Source organism: Pinus tabuliformis, chromosome 6 (assembly GCF_031772625.1).
Source record: "Pinus tabuliformis cultivar Carrire ecotype Pingquan chromosome 6, CPIR1, whole genome shotgun sequence".
Classification (NCBI taxonomy): domain Eukaryota; kingdom Viridiplantae; phylum Streptophyta; class Pinopsida; order Pinales; family Pinaceae; genus Pinus; species Pinus tabuliformis.
In genome coordinates, this window is record NC_142292.1 from 1,625,934,957 (window position 1) to 1,625,951,126 (window position 16,170).

Genomic DNA, 16,170 nt, shown 5'->3' on the forward strand with positions numbered 1-16,170 from the left:
ATTTAAAGTAGTGATTAAGAGTATAATATAGTAAGGAAAGAATGACACTTACAGGGACTTTCTTGGTCACTGAAGCTGGAGGAAAGAAAATTGAGAACGTCATATCGCAGCCTAGGGTTGGACTGTAGTGCTTGTATCGCCTGTTGAATCCTCCGAACATTTTATTGCTGCTGATCTCAGTGGGGCCTTCCATCTTCAAATGTCCTAACAAAACCCTCAGTCTCCTTTGCTGATCTTCCACGATTATCTATTCGGTCGACCTGCAAACACCAACGATAATATTGGGTTCCCCGAGGATGAGGTCACATGGACGAAGAGCCTGTTGTTTTTCGAGATCGGCAGAATGCGAGAGCGATTTTCCACGTAGTATTCACGCTACGCAATTTAAGCGATAATGGAAAGCATTATGGATATCATATGGATCACGGTCCAAATACATCAAATCTTTAGTTGTGTTTTATGGTTCAAAATTATGTTTAAGGAGTTGGTGAGGATCATGATCATGATTATGAAAGAGTTTTTATTTTTATAATTTGAGATTAGATTGGATCCCGTTTCAATTTTGGATTAAAAAATAATTCGCCTATTTACAAGATATTGTTATTAGGATAGGATTGTGTGAGGATTTATTAAGTTTAAATAGTTTTGAGCTTTTTATAAGTGGTTTTTACCTTTTAACTCTTTTATATGAAATTTGAACTAATAATCTCATAAAGACTAAACTCCATACAATGTGACTATTCTACACTCTATATGTAAAGTATAAATCAATTATTATATATTTATTTTTTATGAATAAAGTTTTTCAAATTTTCATATTAGATGTTATTTTCATAATAATACTTTTATATGGCATTAAAAATTTAACATAGATATAATTTAGCACAAACTAACTAATCTATAACTTATTAATAAGATATAAAGAAGCTATTACATGCTGTTTATTTTTTATTAACCAAGTTTTTCCATTTTTCATATTAAACAAAGATATCATTTTCACATTATAAATTCCATATGGCACATAGATAAATTCTATAATGCACACTAAGAAGATTCTATATATATATATATATATAAACCACGTAAAGGACACAAATTTACATAGTGAGTCAAGTCAATGTATTAAGGAAAAACAGAGGAACTTTATTACCGCACTTATGACTAAAATCTTGCTCCCTCGCCCTATTGAAACCCTACTTTCTAGCTATCACCATCATCATTCTCTAAGCTTTGTTTAAGCCCCAAAAATGTCCAGCATTGTAGGGGGGAGCAACACTCCCTCCTACAGCCAAATTATGGCTGGGGAAGGTTGTTATAATCAATTAAAGGCATCTCATGCTCAAGATGCCTTGAAATCTAAGGGCGGTGCAAATGAAGTTAAAACCAGTCAATAAAAGAACACAAATAAACCCCTAAGAACTAGATGAAAAGCTCCAGGAAGTTGCTTTCCAAAAGAAGCAACATATCTAAAATTCGAGATCTAATCGTGTTACATTAGGGAATACATTCAATACATGAGATTCCATGCCCTCATAGGCAAATTTCTAGGAGTACATCCCTTCGAAAAAGCTATATCTCAGGGTATTCAACTAAAATGGAAACCAAAAGGCCAGATCAAGCTGGAACTAGGAGAGAAGGGCTTCTTCGCCATCATTTGCTAACATAGAAGATAGAATGTGAATATTCGAGAATGGCCCATACTTCTTCAACGTCGTGGTGCTTTACCTAAGATTCTAGACAGAAAGATTCATCCTTGACAAAGAGAATTTCACAACAACACTAGTCTATATCATAATGTACATCTACCTAGAGAGTTATGGGATGAGAACACACTTGTAGGCATCAGAAATGTTCTAGGGCATTTTGTCAAAGTTTTAAAGGCCACCAAGGAAACATGGTATATATCTTATGCACGTATATGTGTATACATGAATGTTTCATAACTCCTACCTAAATCCATTTGCATCTACTACTAAGGTAAACTTTCAAAGCAAACCCTAGACTACGAGCACATTCCCTTCAGATGTTATCATGCCACGAGCATGGGCACCTCTACTGAAATTGCCCATTACTAATTCAAACAACTCCAACTGACCTCACTCAATCCGAAGGTCAAGATGGTTTTTCCAAGCCTAAAAGTCACCATCAAGGGCCCAAACCCCCTCAACCGCCACCAACAATGGTTTTGACCCCCTTACTTCCCTCTCCTCTTCACTCCAACGTCCTAATCCATTTCCCTTGAACTTGAAATGCCTAATACAGATAACCTCAAAGCTTCTATAGACACCCCAACCCTCCCCTGCTATCCCCTCTAAATCTTCTCTTCAAGAGCCTTTGTAAGCCAACCCAAAGACAAATGTGCATAGTGAAGAAATCAAAGACATGGATCTGTAGAAATTAATTATAGATTCAATATTGCTCATGTAATGTTCTAAAACATAAGACTCAAATCTACTCTACTCATATGTGGAAAGCAATTCACGATTGAGAAACAATATAAAAAACATGCGACATGAATCAATACACATAACACGAGGATATATCGAGGGGAAAGTCATTGCTCAAAACACCTTCCTATTTGTATTGCATTATTCAGACAATGGAGAAGAAATATAATGCTTGTTCAAGCTTGAACAATCTCTGCACAAGTATAATCTATCTCATTGCCTCACAAGCTGACTCTGGCCAACACTTAGCCAAATATGTTGCCTACCAAGCTCCTATTTCCTTACACTGTTTCTCAAGGAATTATCCCCTTATTAATTAGGGAAATCCTTGTCCAGAATTGTGCAATCCCTATAGGTCCTTCTATCACTGCATGTACAACTTGGATAATTATACAACTAATAGTATACTTCCCTTGAACTCCAATCTCAAGTGGGTAACTTGTATTTCATGCATGCATGAGTTAATTATGGTTGATTTATCAGTTAACTGGTTGAACATTGAAGTTGCACCCCACTGCTAGACCTCCTACTAGTTCCTCTAACAGTTGGAACTAGTTTAACTCACTTTAACTCAGTTTAACTAAATTAAATTATTACAACTCAAATTAAACTCAACCTAGGCTCTTAAATTTAGGAACCACTCTACATGGCTCAAGTTAGGCCCTCAACTTGAATTAACTGAGCCAACTAAGTGAAACTAACTTATTTAACTCATTCTTGTTGTCTTGTGATGTGGAATTACAATTTTCTCCTAATTTAATTCAAGGGAAAATTAAATCAAGATTTTTCTTGTTGCCATTTTCAACACTCCCTCTCAACAAGAAAGGGATTATCAAATACCCCAATCTTGTCTCTATGGAACTCAAATTTTCCTCTTGACAATGCCTTTGTCAAAATATCTGCATCATGTTCCTTTGTAGGAATGTATTCCAACAACATAATCTGCCTATGCACACAATCTCATAGATGGTGATATCGGATGTCGATATGCTTGGACCGATCATGAAAAACTAGATTTTCAAAGAGTTTGATACAACTCTGATTGTCACAGTAAATCACAGTAGGATCCATCATCTAACCAAATAACCCAACAAGAATCTTCCTCATCCAGATAGCTTCACAAGTTGCTTGACTAGCAACCATGTACTCTTCTTATGGCAAACTGAGTACAATTGATCTCTACTTCATGTTGTAGAAAGAAATTGGTGTTGACCCAATATCGAAGACTCCTCTTGAAGTGCTATTCTGATGTGATGGACTACCTGCCCAATCTGCATCTATGAAGCCTTGAAGCTTCACTGCCTTTGTTTGTATGTACGAAAGACCATATTGAGTAGTGCCTCTGAGGTATCTCAACACATGTTTGGTCGCCTTCCAATACAGTTTGGTTGGCTTAATCATTGCTTGACTAAGTTGGTTAACTGCATAACACATGTTTGGTCGTGTGTTCACCAAATACATGAGTGAACCCACAAGCTGCCTGTAAATAGTGGCCTCCACTTCCTCACCTGAAGTGGCATCCTCCTTCCTCCAACTGTCTACTAGAGGAGTGTCCATGGGTTTGCTACTCTCCATGCATAACTTCTTCAGTATCTCATTGGCATAATTTCCCTGAGAGATAAACAGTTCCCCATCTCCTTGCCATACTTCCAAACCGAGGAAATAATGCATGAGTCCCATGTCCTTCATCTCGAATTCTCTTGCAAGATCCTCTTTGTAAGATTTGATCAACTTTTCATCACCAGTTAAAATCAAATCATCAACATATAATACTATAATCAACAATTTACCTTCAACAACAATCTGGTAAAGGCTTGCATCTGCTTCACTTTTGGTGAATCCCAACCTAGTGAAATAATTGTCGATCCCGGTGTACCAAGCAAGGGGTGCTTGTTTCAATTCATACAACACTCGCTTAAGTCTGCACACATGCGACTCTTTGTCGAAGGTCTCAAATCATTTTGGTTGTCCAATGTACATCTCCTCCTTAATCACTGCATTGAGGAATGTTGTCCTCACATCCATCTGATGGATTTTCTATCCCATCTGCGTTGCAAAGCACTAGAATTGATCTTATAGAAGAGTACCTTGCTACTGGACCAAAGGTATCCTCGTAATCAATTCTCTCCACCTGAGAGAACCCCTTGGCCACAAAGATGGCCTTGTGTTTCTCGATACTTTTGTCTGTTGCTCACTTCACCTTGTAGATCCAGCTCAAACCTACCACTGACTTGTTCTCTGGTCTTGGAACCACTTCCCAAACACTATTTTTTACTATGGAATCGTATTCCTCTACCATGGAATCAAACCATACTAGCTTCTGCACTGCTTCCTCGAATGAGGGTGGTTCTGTCTCAACTAGCTCACTCATCAAAGCCATGTACCCAGTGTACTAATCCGGTGACCTCCTCTGTTTGCGCTATGATGTGCATGCTCCCACATTCTCTCTAACATCATGCAATAATCTGCCAGCTTCCCTGGTGCGCTTCCTTCCATCTCTGGATGTCTATGCATGAGTGGGTAAATCCACTCTCTACTCCTCTGCTTGTGGTTGCTCCACAACATCTTGAGGTTCTCCTTTTGGAGTTGAAATCTCCTCATATGCATGCAATTAAAGCTCCCTCTCAAGGGAACATCTCATGTCCTTCTCTTCATCAAACTTCACATCTCAACAAACAGTTGCCATCATGTGAGATGGCAGGTACACCTGATAGTTGTGAGGTGTATCAGAGTACCCCACCAATATGCCCAACTATGTTGTCGGCTCTAGCTTTTTCCTTGCATCCTTGGAAAATTACAGTAAACTGATGAACCAAAGATCCTGAAGTGTGACACATCTGGTTGCTTCCCTGAAAAAGCTTCTTTTGTTGTACTCATCCCGAGAATCCAATGAGGACTCATGTTCTGCACATATATTGTTGTGTTACATGCTTCAACCCATAAGTGCAACGGTGGGCCTTGATCATGTACCATCGCCCTTGCAACTCCCACAATACTTATGTTCTTCCTCTCAGCAACCCTATTCTGTTGTGAGTTATGGGGTGCTATTAACTCCCGTCAACTGCCTTCCTTTGTGTAGAAGTTCTTAAACTCATTCAACACATATTCTCCACCATTATCGGTCCTAAGAGCCTTCACTTTCCTGCCAATGTCTTTCTCAACAAGTTCTTTAAATTCACAAATTTTGGAGAATGCCTAGTCTTTCTTTTGCATGAAGAAAATCCAACACTTACGTGAGAAATCATCTACAAATATAACATAATACATGTTCTTAGTTGTGGAGGTTGTCGACAAAGGTCCACAAACATCCAAGTGAACTCTTTCAAGGACTGATTGTGCTCTATTTTCCTTACCATGAAAGTTGTCTTTGGTGTACTTCCCTAATGTACACCCTTTGCATGTATATCCCTGCTCTAGTGCACCCTTAGGAATTCCTGTAGAAATATGTTGCATGATCTTCAAAGCTCCACGGTGCAAATGGACAAGTCTCCTATGCCATAATTCACCGATGTTCGGATATGCACCTTCTCTGCTTTTGTGCTCAAGGAAGCACAAACTTCTGCATCCAATTTGTAGAGGTTCTTCACACGAACCCTGATCCACTTCACTTGTCCCGTGACGATATGTCTAAGGAAATCCTTTCCTTTGCTAAATATCACATCGTAGCCATGATCTTCTAACATAGCAACTGAAACTAAATTCTTCTTCAGACCCAGAACATACATGACATCTTTTAATGTGAGAGGAGAACCAGACTCCCTCTAAACAACAACTGTACCGATATCAGTCGTGTTATATGTTCCATCATCTCCCATCTCAATGTGCATATGGAGGTCCTTCTCCTCCAAGTCGCTGAAAAATTATTTGTTGCCCATCATATGGAATGAGGCTCCACTATCCAGATACCACACACTACCCATCACTGATGTCACCATGCATGCAATGAGGGTGAAATACAACTCAAATTGTGAAGCTAGATCTTCACCTGCTGCTCCTCCTGAGGGCTTCTTGCCGACCTTCTTGTGCGAACACTCTGTGGCATAGTGTCCCAGCTCATGACAATGAAAACATATAATCTTCAATAAGTCTTTCTTCTTGCCTACATAACCAAAATCTCCTTTGGATTGGGATTTCTTCCCTTTCCCTTTCTTTGCCTTTCCAGCCAAGGCATAGTTCTCCTCATCCTCAACCTTGGATGAAGTTCCATCTTTGTTGCTCTGCCTAATCTCTTCCTACACGAGATCGGACCATAACCGCTCCCAACTTGCTAGTTTGTCTCTACCATTCACAAAATCTTGATAACTGTGCCAGCTCTTGGGAAGACCCAACAGAGCTAGAGCTACCATATCTTCTTCTGGAACAATAATACCGACCCTGCCAAGTTCATCACGACACTGTGTGAATTTGCTCAGGTACTGCGGAATTGATTCAGCCTTTTTCATTTTGATGCTACAAAGCTTGTCCTTCAGTGCCAGCTTCTTATGGTCACTATTGTTCTCAAACAATTCGATCAGTGTTTTCCACATCACAAATGGAGTTTCTTTCCCATGGAGATTCAAGACAATATGATCTCGAACTCCCTCCAATATGATCCTCCTCGCTTTAGCCACATCCTTCTTCCACTGAGCGAGATCATGGGCATTAGTTGTTGGGGGTTTAACTACATCTGTCTTGATGTAATCTAGTAGCCCATTATCATCTAATACCGCCTCCATACAAATCTTCCATGCCACAAAATGTGTGTTTCCTTCCAGAGCATACTCGAGCCTCAATCCGGTGGCAGTCACCTTCTCGGTCCTGGAGAAAGCCTGCAACATTGATCTTGAAATTCGAACCTCCTGCACAAAATTTGAATTCTCTTCTCTACTGTGATTCTAGCTCTAATACCATGTATAAATTAATTGTAGATTCTACTCATGTAATGTTCTAAAACATAAGACTCAAATCTACTCTACTCATCTGCGGAAATCAATTCACGATTGAGAAGCAATATAAAAAACATGCGACATGAATCAATACACATAACACGAGGATATATTTGGGGGAAATCCACTACTCAAAACCCCTTCCTATCTGTATTGCATCAGTCAGAAAATAAAGAAGAAATACAATGCTTATTCAAGCCTGAACAATCTCTGCACAAGTATAATCTATCTCGCTGCCTCACAAGCTAACTTTGGCCAACGCTTAGCCAATCCTGCTACTTGCCAAGCTCCTATTTCCTTGCATTGTTTCTCAAGGAATTAGCCCCCTATTAATTAGGGAAATCCCCATCCATAACTGTGCAATCCCTATAGGTCCTTCTCTGACTGCATGCACCAATTGTACAACTTGGAAATTATACAATTGATAGTACATTTCCCTTGAACTCCAATCTCAACTGGGTAACTCATATCTCATGCATGCATGAGTTAGTTATGGTTGATTTATCAATTAACTGGTTGAACACTAAAGTTGCACTCCACTGCTAGACCTCCTACTAGTTACTCCAACAGTTAGAACTAGTTTATCTAACTTTTAACTAAGTTTAACTGAATTAAATTATTACAACTCAAATTAAACCCAACATAGCCTCTAAAATTTAGGAACCACTCTACATGACTCAAATTAGGCCCTCAACTTGAATTAACTGGGCCAACTAAGTGAAACTAACTTAGTTAACTCATTCTTGTTGTCATGTGATGTGGAATTAAAAATTTCCCCTAATTTAATTCAAGGGAAAATTAAATCATGATTTTTCTTGTTGCCATTTTCAACGATATTTGTTGTAGCAGCTACAACCACCCTCTGAAATTTTGCCTTAGATTCATTTTGGATCCTCCCTACCAACCATCATCAGCAGCATGTCTTGCACTGTCAAGTACACAAGCTTCAGTGTTTTTCTAGCAACATGACAACCTGTGCATGATAACTTGTTGCATCCCCCTCACAGGCTCCTTCCTTAGACTTGGTATAGTTGCAGGCTGAGCAACCCCCTCAAGAAATTGTGCAATTCTGGAGGGGAACCAGCCTTCCCTCCAAAAATTGCGCAATCCTATCTGGCAGCCTGCTGGCCTCAGGAATTGCGCAATTCAGCCTATCAACCTTCCCTGAAAAAACTACGCAATCTAACCCAGCAGAACTGCTCAGCCCAGAAATTGCACAATTTTTGGCAGCAGTGAGCTCCTCAGACTAGAAATTCTGCAATCCCTCTGGGCAGCCAGCCCAACTCCCTCCCAGAAATGCGCAAATTTCTCCCTCAGGCAAGCAGGTTGTTGCATGTGCCATCGGGTTGACCGGTTCCACCCGGGACCAAGAAAACTTGACTTGCATGCATGGGTTGCTTTTTCCTGAAATAGAAAAAAGCAACATGAAAAAAGAATCCCTAGATTTTAGGGAGATATTTTTAGCAGTTGGAGGTTACATGAAAAGATCGTTTTAGAATCTTTCCTCCAAGTGTCGCTTTTTCCTAGATTTGTGGCATGCGCATCATGAGCCTCAAACTTATTTATTCAACACTTCAGATCTCACTTCTTCACATTGATCTTGGAGCTCTGACATCCCACAGCACATCCAGGAGTCTTCGACACATCCAGCTCAGCTATTTCCAGGTAAGTCCTCTTAACTTGTCTTTTGCAACATTTCTGTCGCTTTTTGTGTTTTGGCTTGTGCGAGTGTTGTCTGTTTGATTTCTATGAACACTTGTTGTCATTTGCATGCATATTAGCTTGTACCAATACTGTTTCAGTTTTCGTTAGCATCTCACTGTTGTCGCATGCATGACACTGTTTTGCACGAACGGTCGCTGATTCGACGACTCGCTAGATGCAAATGAATGATGTTTCGTTTTCTGAATCTTGCATTCACTGTTTGCATGCACGATCATTCACTCTTGCTTACACTTAGTATCGCCATGCATTCACATTCACATTTTCTTTCAGTTGCTCGTCGGCGGGTCTGGGCAACTTTGGCCTGAACTCTACCTCACCAAGACAACATTGCTAATCCTGAGAGGGAAGGCTCTGCCTTCCTCTCAGAAAATGTGCATTTCTACCCAGTGACTATCCTCCAGTCTTGCATTGCGCAATTCTGAGAGGCAGTGACTGCTAGCCTAGAAAATTGTGCAATGTAGTCAGTGGACCTGCAATCCTTGCGAGCTGAAATTGTGCATTGCACAATCTCAGCAGCCAGCAGGCTAGCCTGGATTTCTCATTGCATAATTCCTTCAACCAGCCAGCCTCCAGACAGTTTGGACTGCCTTTTGCGTAGTTCCGGCAGCCAGTCCCCTCGCCTCCCAGGAAAAATTGCGCATTCCTTTCCAGTAAATCCCCAGGTATGTTGCATGTCGTTCCTCAAGTTTGCTTTGGTTTTAGCTGACAGATTTCTTGCCATGCATGTCACTATGTCTCCAAATCTAGCAGGTGTTCGTCTGCCTCTCAGCAGTTCAGGATCAATGGCCTCCAAGAGAGCAGGATCAAAGGACGTTAACGGAAGCACAACTGGAGCAGAAGTTGAGTGAGTGTCTACAAGTTTGTCGGTCTATGAAGACACTAAGCTAATTGTAGACAAGGACATCAAGTTGAAATGGCAAGAGGTCAATGATGCATTTGTAGGCACATTTGGGGAAGACCTCGAAGACTGCCAAGTCTATGTGAACATTCACAAGTCCGACTTGTACCAGATTGCATGCAGGTATCTCGTTTTCCCATGTGCAGACATGATACATTGGATCGTCTCGCACACTGATCCTGAGATGATGACATTGAGCAGTGTCAGCGGCATGGAGATTGCTAACTTCAGGGCACAGGATTATGAACAGATGTACCATATGTCGAAGCCCGTGATCACCATGGAGACACCCTTCATCATACCCAGCAACAATTCCAACTCCAGAGATATCTTGAAGAACTGGATGAAGGAGCCGACCAAATTCAGGATGACACCCAACCAAGTTTACAAGATGAAGATACTGCAGAATGCATATCAATAGTTGGTCTTTTTGCATGTCACTTGTATGTCTAAGAGACCACGGAAACCTTCCCGCAGAGTTGGGTGATCGTGTTGGACCAACTGGCCAGTGAAGGCAGAGCATGTAACTGGTCCGACATGTTGGCTCACAAGCTGAAGGAATAGGTAACAAGAGCTCGACATCCACCCAAAGGTCAGTAAGCAGAAATCTACATGTCCTCTTACATCATGGGTGCAATTTGTGCCCATCAGGAGTTCTCGGGCTGGGCATGGACATCGATGAAGACCTCTGTGAACACTTATTGTAAGATGTTATCTGAATGCATCTTTAGAGGAGTTATCACACACTTGTCAGATCATTTTGTCACCCCGGTGTACAACACGATATTTGAACAAGATCCACCTTGCATGTGGAAGGCAAAAATGGAGGCACTGATCGATATAGCAAATCAGTATGCCTCATCGTCCGACACCTTCATACAGATGTACAGCGCGGAGAAGCCTCCACATGTTTTGACGAAGTTTGCCTTGGACAAGCTCGTCATGCAGGAAGTATCATACCACATCTTGGCAGGATTGTCAGCTAGGCTGCACCGGAAGAAGAAGGCACCTTGGCTCGCTCTTCCGTTGCGGATTGGGTTATACGAGATATAGAATTTCAAGCATGCGGATGTCGAAGCATAGGACATCAAGAGATATCCATTCGACGCCCAAAGTTACAATCCGTAAGACCCACATTATTTTGTAAAATATCATTGCACGAGAGTACAGTTTCCATGGGTCCATGGGGCATTTCATTGGATGGAGGAAGACCCATGGAGATATTGTCACAACTTATCCAGTTCCAATGAACCGGTCGACATCACTGTGGAATGGTTAACGAAGCAGCTTGAAGCAGCATCCAGGAGAGCAACAACAGTAGAGGTAAACATACCAGCGCGTGACAAGGGTAAGAGGAAGATTCTCGACAACATGGAGGAGGAACAAAGATGCAAGTTCTGAGCATACCCACTTGTGCAGAAAGCAGCTTTGGCAATAGAGGCGAAGATGCAACAATGCGACAAGAGGAATGCGCAAAGGTAGAGAGAAAAATGGAGAATGGAGGAAACAAAGAAGGAGTTGCATGAGTTGAAGGAGCAACTCCAAAAGGAACAGGAGCTGCGCAGACAGGAGAAGGAAGTGTAGCAAGAACAAGTACAACAGGGGGCGCAACATGTACAGACAGGTGAAACTGTGCCCGTATAGGTAGTCGAATCATCCGAACAGATGGCACCAAGTAGACAAGGTGAGCAATCGTAGGAGGAGGACTTTGCTTAAGAGATTGAACAAGCACTTTAGAAGATGGATACAGACATGGAGCAACAAGAGTTAGAGCAAGATATCGACCTCATGCCTCACCACCAAGAGGTCGACCCACCAGCTTCACCGGATCCAGAAGTGGAGTAAGTCCTAAGTGACCAAGGAGACATTGAAATCCTTGGAGACAATTTGGAGGGAGAGATGCACAACATCTCATTCGATGAGTCCTAACATAGAGTTGTGCAATCTCACAGAGTGTCGACTCCGGATGATCACACATCTCTTGTGTAGTTTGAGGAACGAGTGATCGTGTCTGACGGGCGCAAACATCTAGCAGCATTTGCCGATGCTACCAAAGCATATGTCGAAGCCACTAGCTCCAATGTTCGCTTCCTGATAGTTGAGAACAAGTGAATGGCTAAGGAGTTACAGATGATGAGCCCCAAAAATGTACAATTATTTGGGCTCATTCAACCTCCTAATTTGACTTAGTCCACCATTCTCATTGGTTTATTGCATGTTTTTGATTATTTTTATGTTAATAGAATGAATTTGGTTAGTCATTATGCCAACAAGTCTAATGGGTGCTTTGTGTAGCCTTTTTGGTCAACTTGGAGACAAAATGGAAGGTCTTAATGAGCACTTGGCAGCCAAATTCGTGGGAGAACAAGCTAGAGGATTTGTAGGAAGGTGTCCCCCTCATTTATGGGCCCTTACCTCGAATTCTCCACCATCAGCTCGGAGTTCAAAGGCCACCAAATCAATGAGCACAAGGGCAGCCAAGCAAGTCAAGTAGGACTGCTGTTAACTACAAGTCTTGGGCAGCCAAGTCCCTAAATTTTAGGAGGACTGTTGGGTCTTCAAATTGTATAAATAAGAAGGCTTAGGGCCTCATTTGGGTTAGCTAGTTGGTCATTTTAGTTAGCTAGTTAGTCAATTTGGTTTTTGCTCTTTGTAAGCCAGTTTTGGCATGATGTTAGACTCTTGATTATTTAATAAAGGCAGGCAGCTTTGGATTCAATTCTGAGTTTTTAAGGGAGCTATAGCTCTCAGGTTAGGGCCCAACCTGAGAGCAATAGACCTCCTCTTCCTTGTATTGTTACTTGTTTCCTTGCAGCACTTTATTTCCTTTGTTTTGACATGCATTTAGAATTTATAGTCTGCTGATTCGATTTCTTTTGTGTGATTGAGTAGGATTAGTTTACAGTTCAAGTGCTTTTAGTTGTTTAGATTAGAGTAGGAGGAATGTAATTCATTGGAGATCCAAGAAAAGGTTGATAGTGCACTCGCTGCCATCTCTGCTTAGAGATTGGGGGTGTGGGCTGTACCAACCACCAAAAAAACGCAGTCTTATGCTTTCATGCAAGCTGCCACATAGTTATTTTAATTATAGATCCATGCATGCACTCTTTCTCCACTTTAGTTCTCTGTTCCTGAGCCATCACAAGCCTCATTTCCATCCTACCTATTCACCCATACACTTCCTCCACTCCTCCATCACCCAAAACTCCAACCACAAACCTTCCTGTAGAAATCCCGAGACTTCCTGTAGGATCCCCTGCAGACATCCTGTAGAAGCCTGCAAACTCGGTTGCTGAGCATCTGAACGTGTGGAACTTCTGTGGGATGATGTTAGAGATCCCCTGGAACCTCTCCTAGCCTCCCTGACCTTTCCCAAGCTTTCTTTCCCTTCACACTACCCCTACACAGTCAAACCCTAATAAGAAACAAGGTCATAACAACTCCAACCACTTAAGCAAAAACATAAAAGCAATGTTCTTTTCAATGAAAGTAGTTTAATTTCATGCATTTCACATCACTAGAGGTAATGGCATCATTTTTAGAGAGTTGCATTCGCATCATTGCATTGTAGGGATTAAACTAGTCATATTAGGGTTTACTAGGGTTTCCATGCTTGGTTGTTTTTCGGTTCATTCTCGCAAAGTAGATTCATTTCCTTTCAACTAGTCTTCGTTCATCAATTAGAAAGCTTCTTCTGAGAGCATATAGAAGTTGGCTTGAGCCCTAGCGGACTTGTGCCAGCTGACCAAGTGACAGCTGCGACAAGAGCTAGTACTTGTGCATATAGCACCGTCGCTTCCAAGTTTGTACGAACTACCGGGTTGATAAAATTAGAGATAGGAAGCCCCAGGAGTTGTAGCATTATTGCTACAATACTGGGGCCCACCATATTTTTGGCGCCGTTGCCGGGGAAGCGGCAGAGTATTGGTGATTGTTGCTATTCTTCTATTTTCTACTACAACCTTCTGCTAAGTAGTTTATTTCATTTCCATTATGCAATTTCATTTATGCAAAAATAGATTAGCATTTCTTGCTTTCATAAATTAGCATTTCAATTTCGCAATTTCATTTCTGCAAGCGTAGATTAGCATTTCAATTTCGCAAGCGTAGCCTAGCATTTCATTCCTGCAATTTCATTTGAGCAAAATAGATTAGTCCTTTCCTGCTTTCATTTCAATTCCGCATTTTCATTTCAGCAAGATAGTTAGTTGCAGTTCAATCTATTTTAGTTTTGCAGGTAGAAGTAGAAAAAAACAAAAAAATCAACCAAAAAGATTTCATTTCATGCTTTGTAGGAGTAGAGATAAGTTAGAAAAATGATTGCACAACGCCCCCACTGCTTCACACAGCCAACGTTCTTCTTCGATGGCTGTGATGAAAGAACCCCTGGGTGGACATCAAGACATATCTGAAGAACCTCTAGGGGAGAAGAAGAAAGAAACATTCCTCTGGAGAAGATGGCTACAAGCAGAAATGTTGGGAGCAACACCTTGTCCAAAGATGAATTTGAAAATCAGATCGAAGGTTTCAAGAGTGATATGAGGCAGTTTCTTGCCATGCAACTGGATACCTTGCGGATCCAAAAGAAGCAAGAAGAAGCCAAGAGGGCTTTGGCCATTTTTTGTCCTAGGTGCACTAGAAAACATCCTAGGAACGAATGTCCAATGCACTCTCTAGAAGTGTGTTTCATGTGTGAAGAATACCATCCTACAGATCAGTGCCCTTCCTTGCCCAGAATCAAAGCTACATATCAAAGAGCCAAGGGAGCCACTGAACCACTCTGTTATATGAACCAAAGGAGGCCACATGGACCCATACCCTACCAGCAGGAACTACAAGGGACACCCGAGACCTATTATGACCCTTATCAAGCCACCTTCATGCCTTCTTGGGGTCCCCCTGCTCATCCTTCATGGTTCACACCTCCTCCTTGTTCCTTCACAGATCCATACTATGCCCAACCAGCTGCTCATTCGTTTCACTCTTATGCTCAGCCACAGCCTCAGTGGAATGCACCTTATCAGGAGTGGAGGCCCCAATACAACACTCCTCCTGCTCATTTTCCTCCACCACCTGCTCATCCACAACCATCGCCTCCTCCTCCACCAAGGCAACCCCAAATGCCTACCCAACCACAATGCCATCCATCTCCATCTCAATTTCACACCTCCACTCAAATACCCGTACCATTTCCAAAGCCATACAATGGAGCAGCTCAACCCCATTGCAAATCTGAGGCACAACATGTGCAAATGATTCCTCGTGAGCTCAATGATCTTCACCACAGCTCAGGAAAAGCATTGCACAAAAGAGATCATCTTGAAAGCATTGAAGGACCAAAGGCAAAAGAAGATTCAAGAGAAGAGATCAAAGAACCATGGGCTGCACTTGATGAAGAAAAGAGATCTAAATCAGAGATCGAGAGAGTCCCCTCATGGTTATCATCAAACCCTCCATGTATTCAAGAGAAAGATCAACAAAAAGAGGAAGATCAGAAGGTCATAATAGAAGGTGACATGAAGAATGATCCAGATCAACAAAAGAACCAAGGATATCAAAGCTATATTGAGATATGGTTTCAGAAGGTCACTAAGTTGCAGCAGTACTTTCTTCCTCAGTTTTGTTTGATCCCTTCAACGCCAGATCATTTGGTCTCTGAGATCTGGATACTTGTCCAAGCATGCATTTCGAGCCTTCACATCATTTTTTCTCTAATCTCGATGTGCACATGGCTCCATTGGAAGTATTCTTATACTTGAAAATGATTTTGTTTTTCAAGTAGGTTAGGGTAGAAAAAAAAAAGAGAAAAAAAGAAAAAAATGAAAATAAGAGAAAAATAAAAATCTAAGGTGAAAACCTCCTTGGAGGCGCCTTAGATTGGCTCATTGATTGAAAACCTCCATGAGGCGGTCAATGGGTTGAAAAAAAAGAGAAAAGAGAATAAGATCTCTGGGTGAAAACCTCCCTTGGAGGCGCCCAGGGCAGGCAATTAGGGTGAAAACCTCCATGAGGCGCCCTAGTTGTTTTTCAAAAAAAAAAGAGAAAAAAGAAAAAGAAAAATAAAGCTAATCTCCATTGAATAATTTCATGTTGCAGCAATGACATTGCAGGTTGCAAGAAGGACGTTTCATGACAGGAGGAGCACTCAAATCAAGGTCAAAGTAATCTTTCTTGT

General features: G+C 41.4%; 2 protein-coding genes across 2 annotated transcripts in view; both read right to left on the reverse strand.

Moving 5' to 3' along the window:
* LOC149265133 (S-formylglutathione hydrolase-like) overlaps positions 1–355 on the reverse strand; it is a 223,698-nt gene extending 223,343 nt beyond the window's left edge. The window contains exon 1 of the mRNA XM_089429144.1: positions 53–355. Within this exon, the coding sequence (XP_089285270.1) occupies positions 53–193 (141 nt within the window). The 5' untranslated portion in view covers positions 194–355. The remainder of the gene's footprint in view (positions 1–52) is intronic.
* A 6,324-nt stretch (positions 356–6,679) lies between these two features.
* The window catches only part of LOC149265134 (uncharacterized), a 40,127-nt gene continuing 30,636 nt past the window's right edge, over positions 6,680–16,170 (reverse strand). The window contains exon 2 of the mRNA XM_089401883.1: positions 6,680–6,821. Coding sequence (XP_089258009.1) covers positions 6,680–6,821 — 142 coding nt within the window. The remainder of the gene's footprint in view (positions 6,822–16,170) is intronic.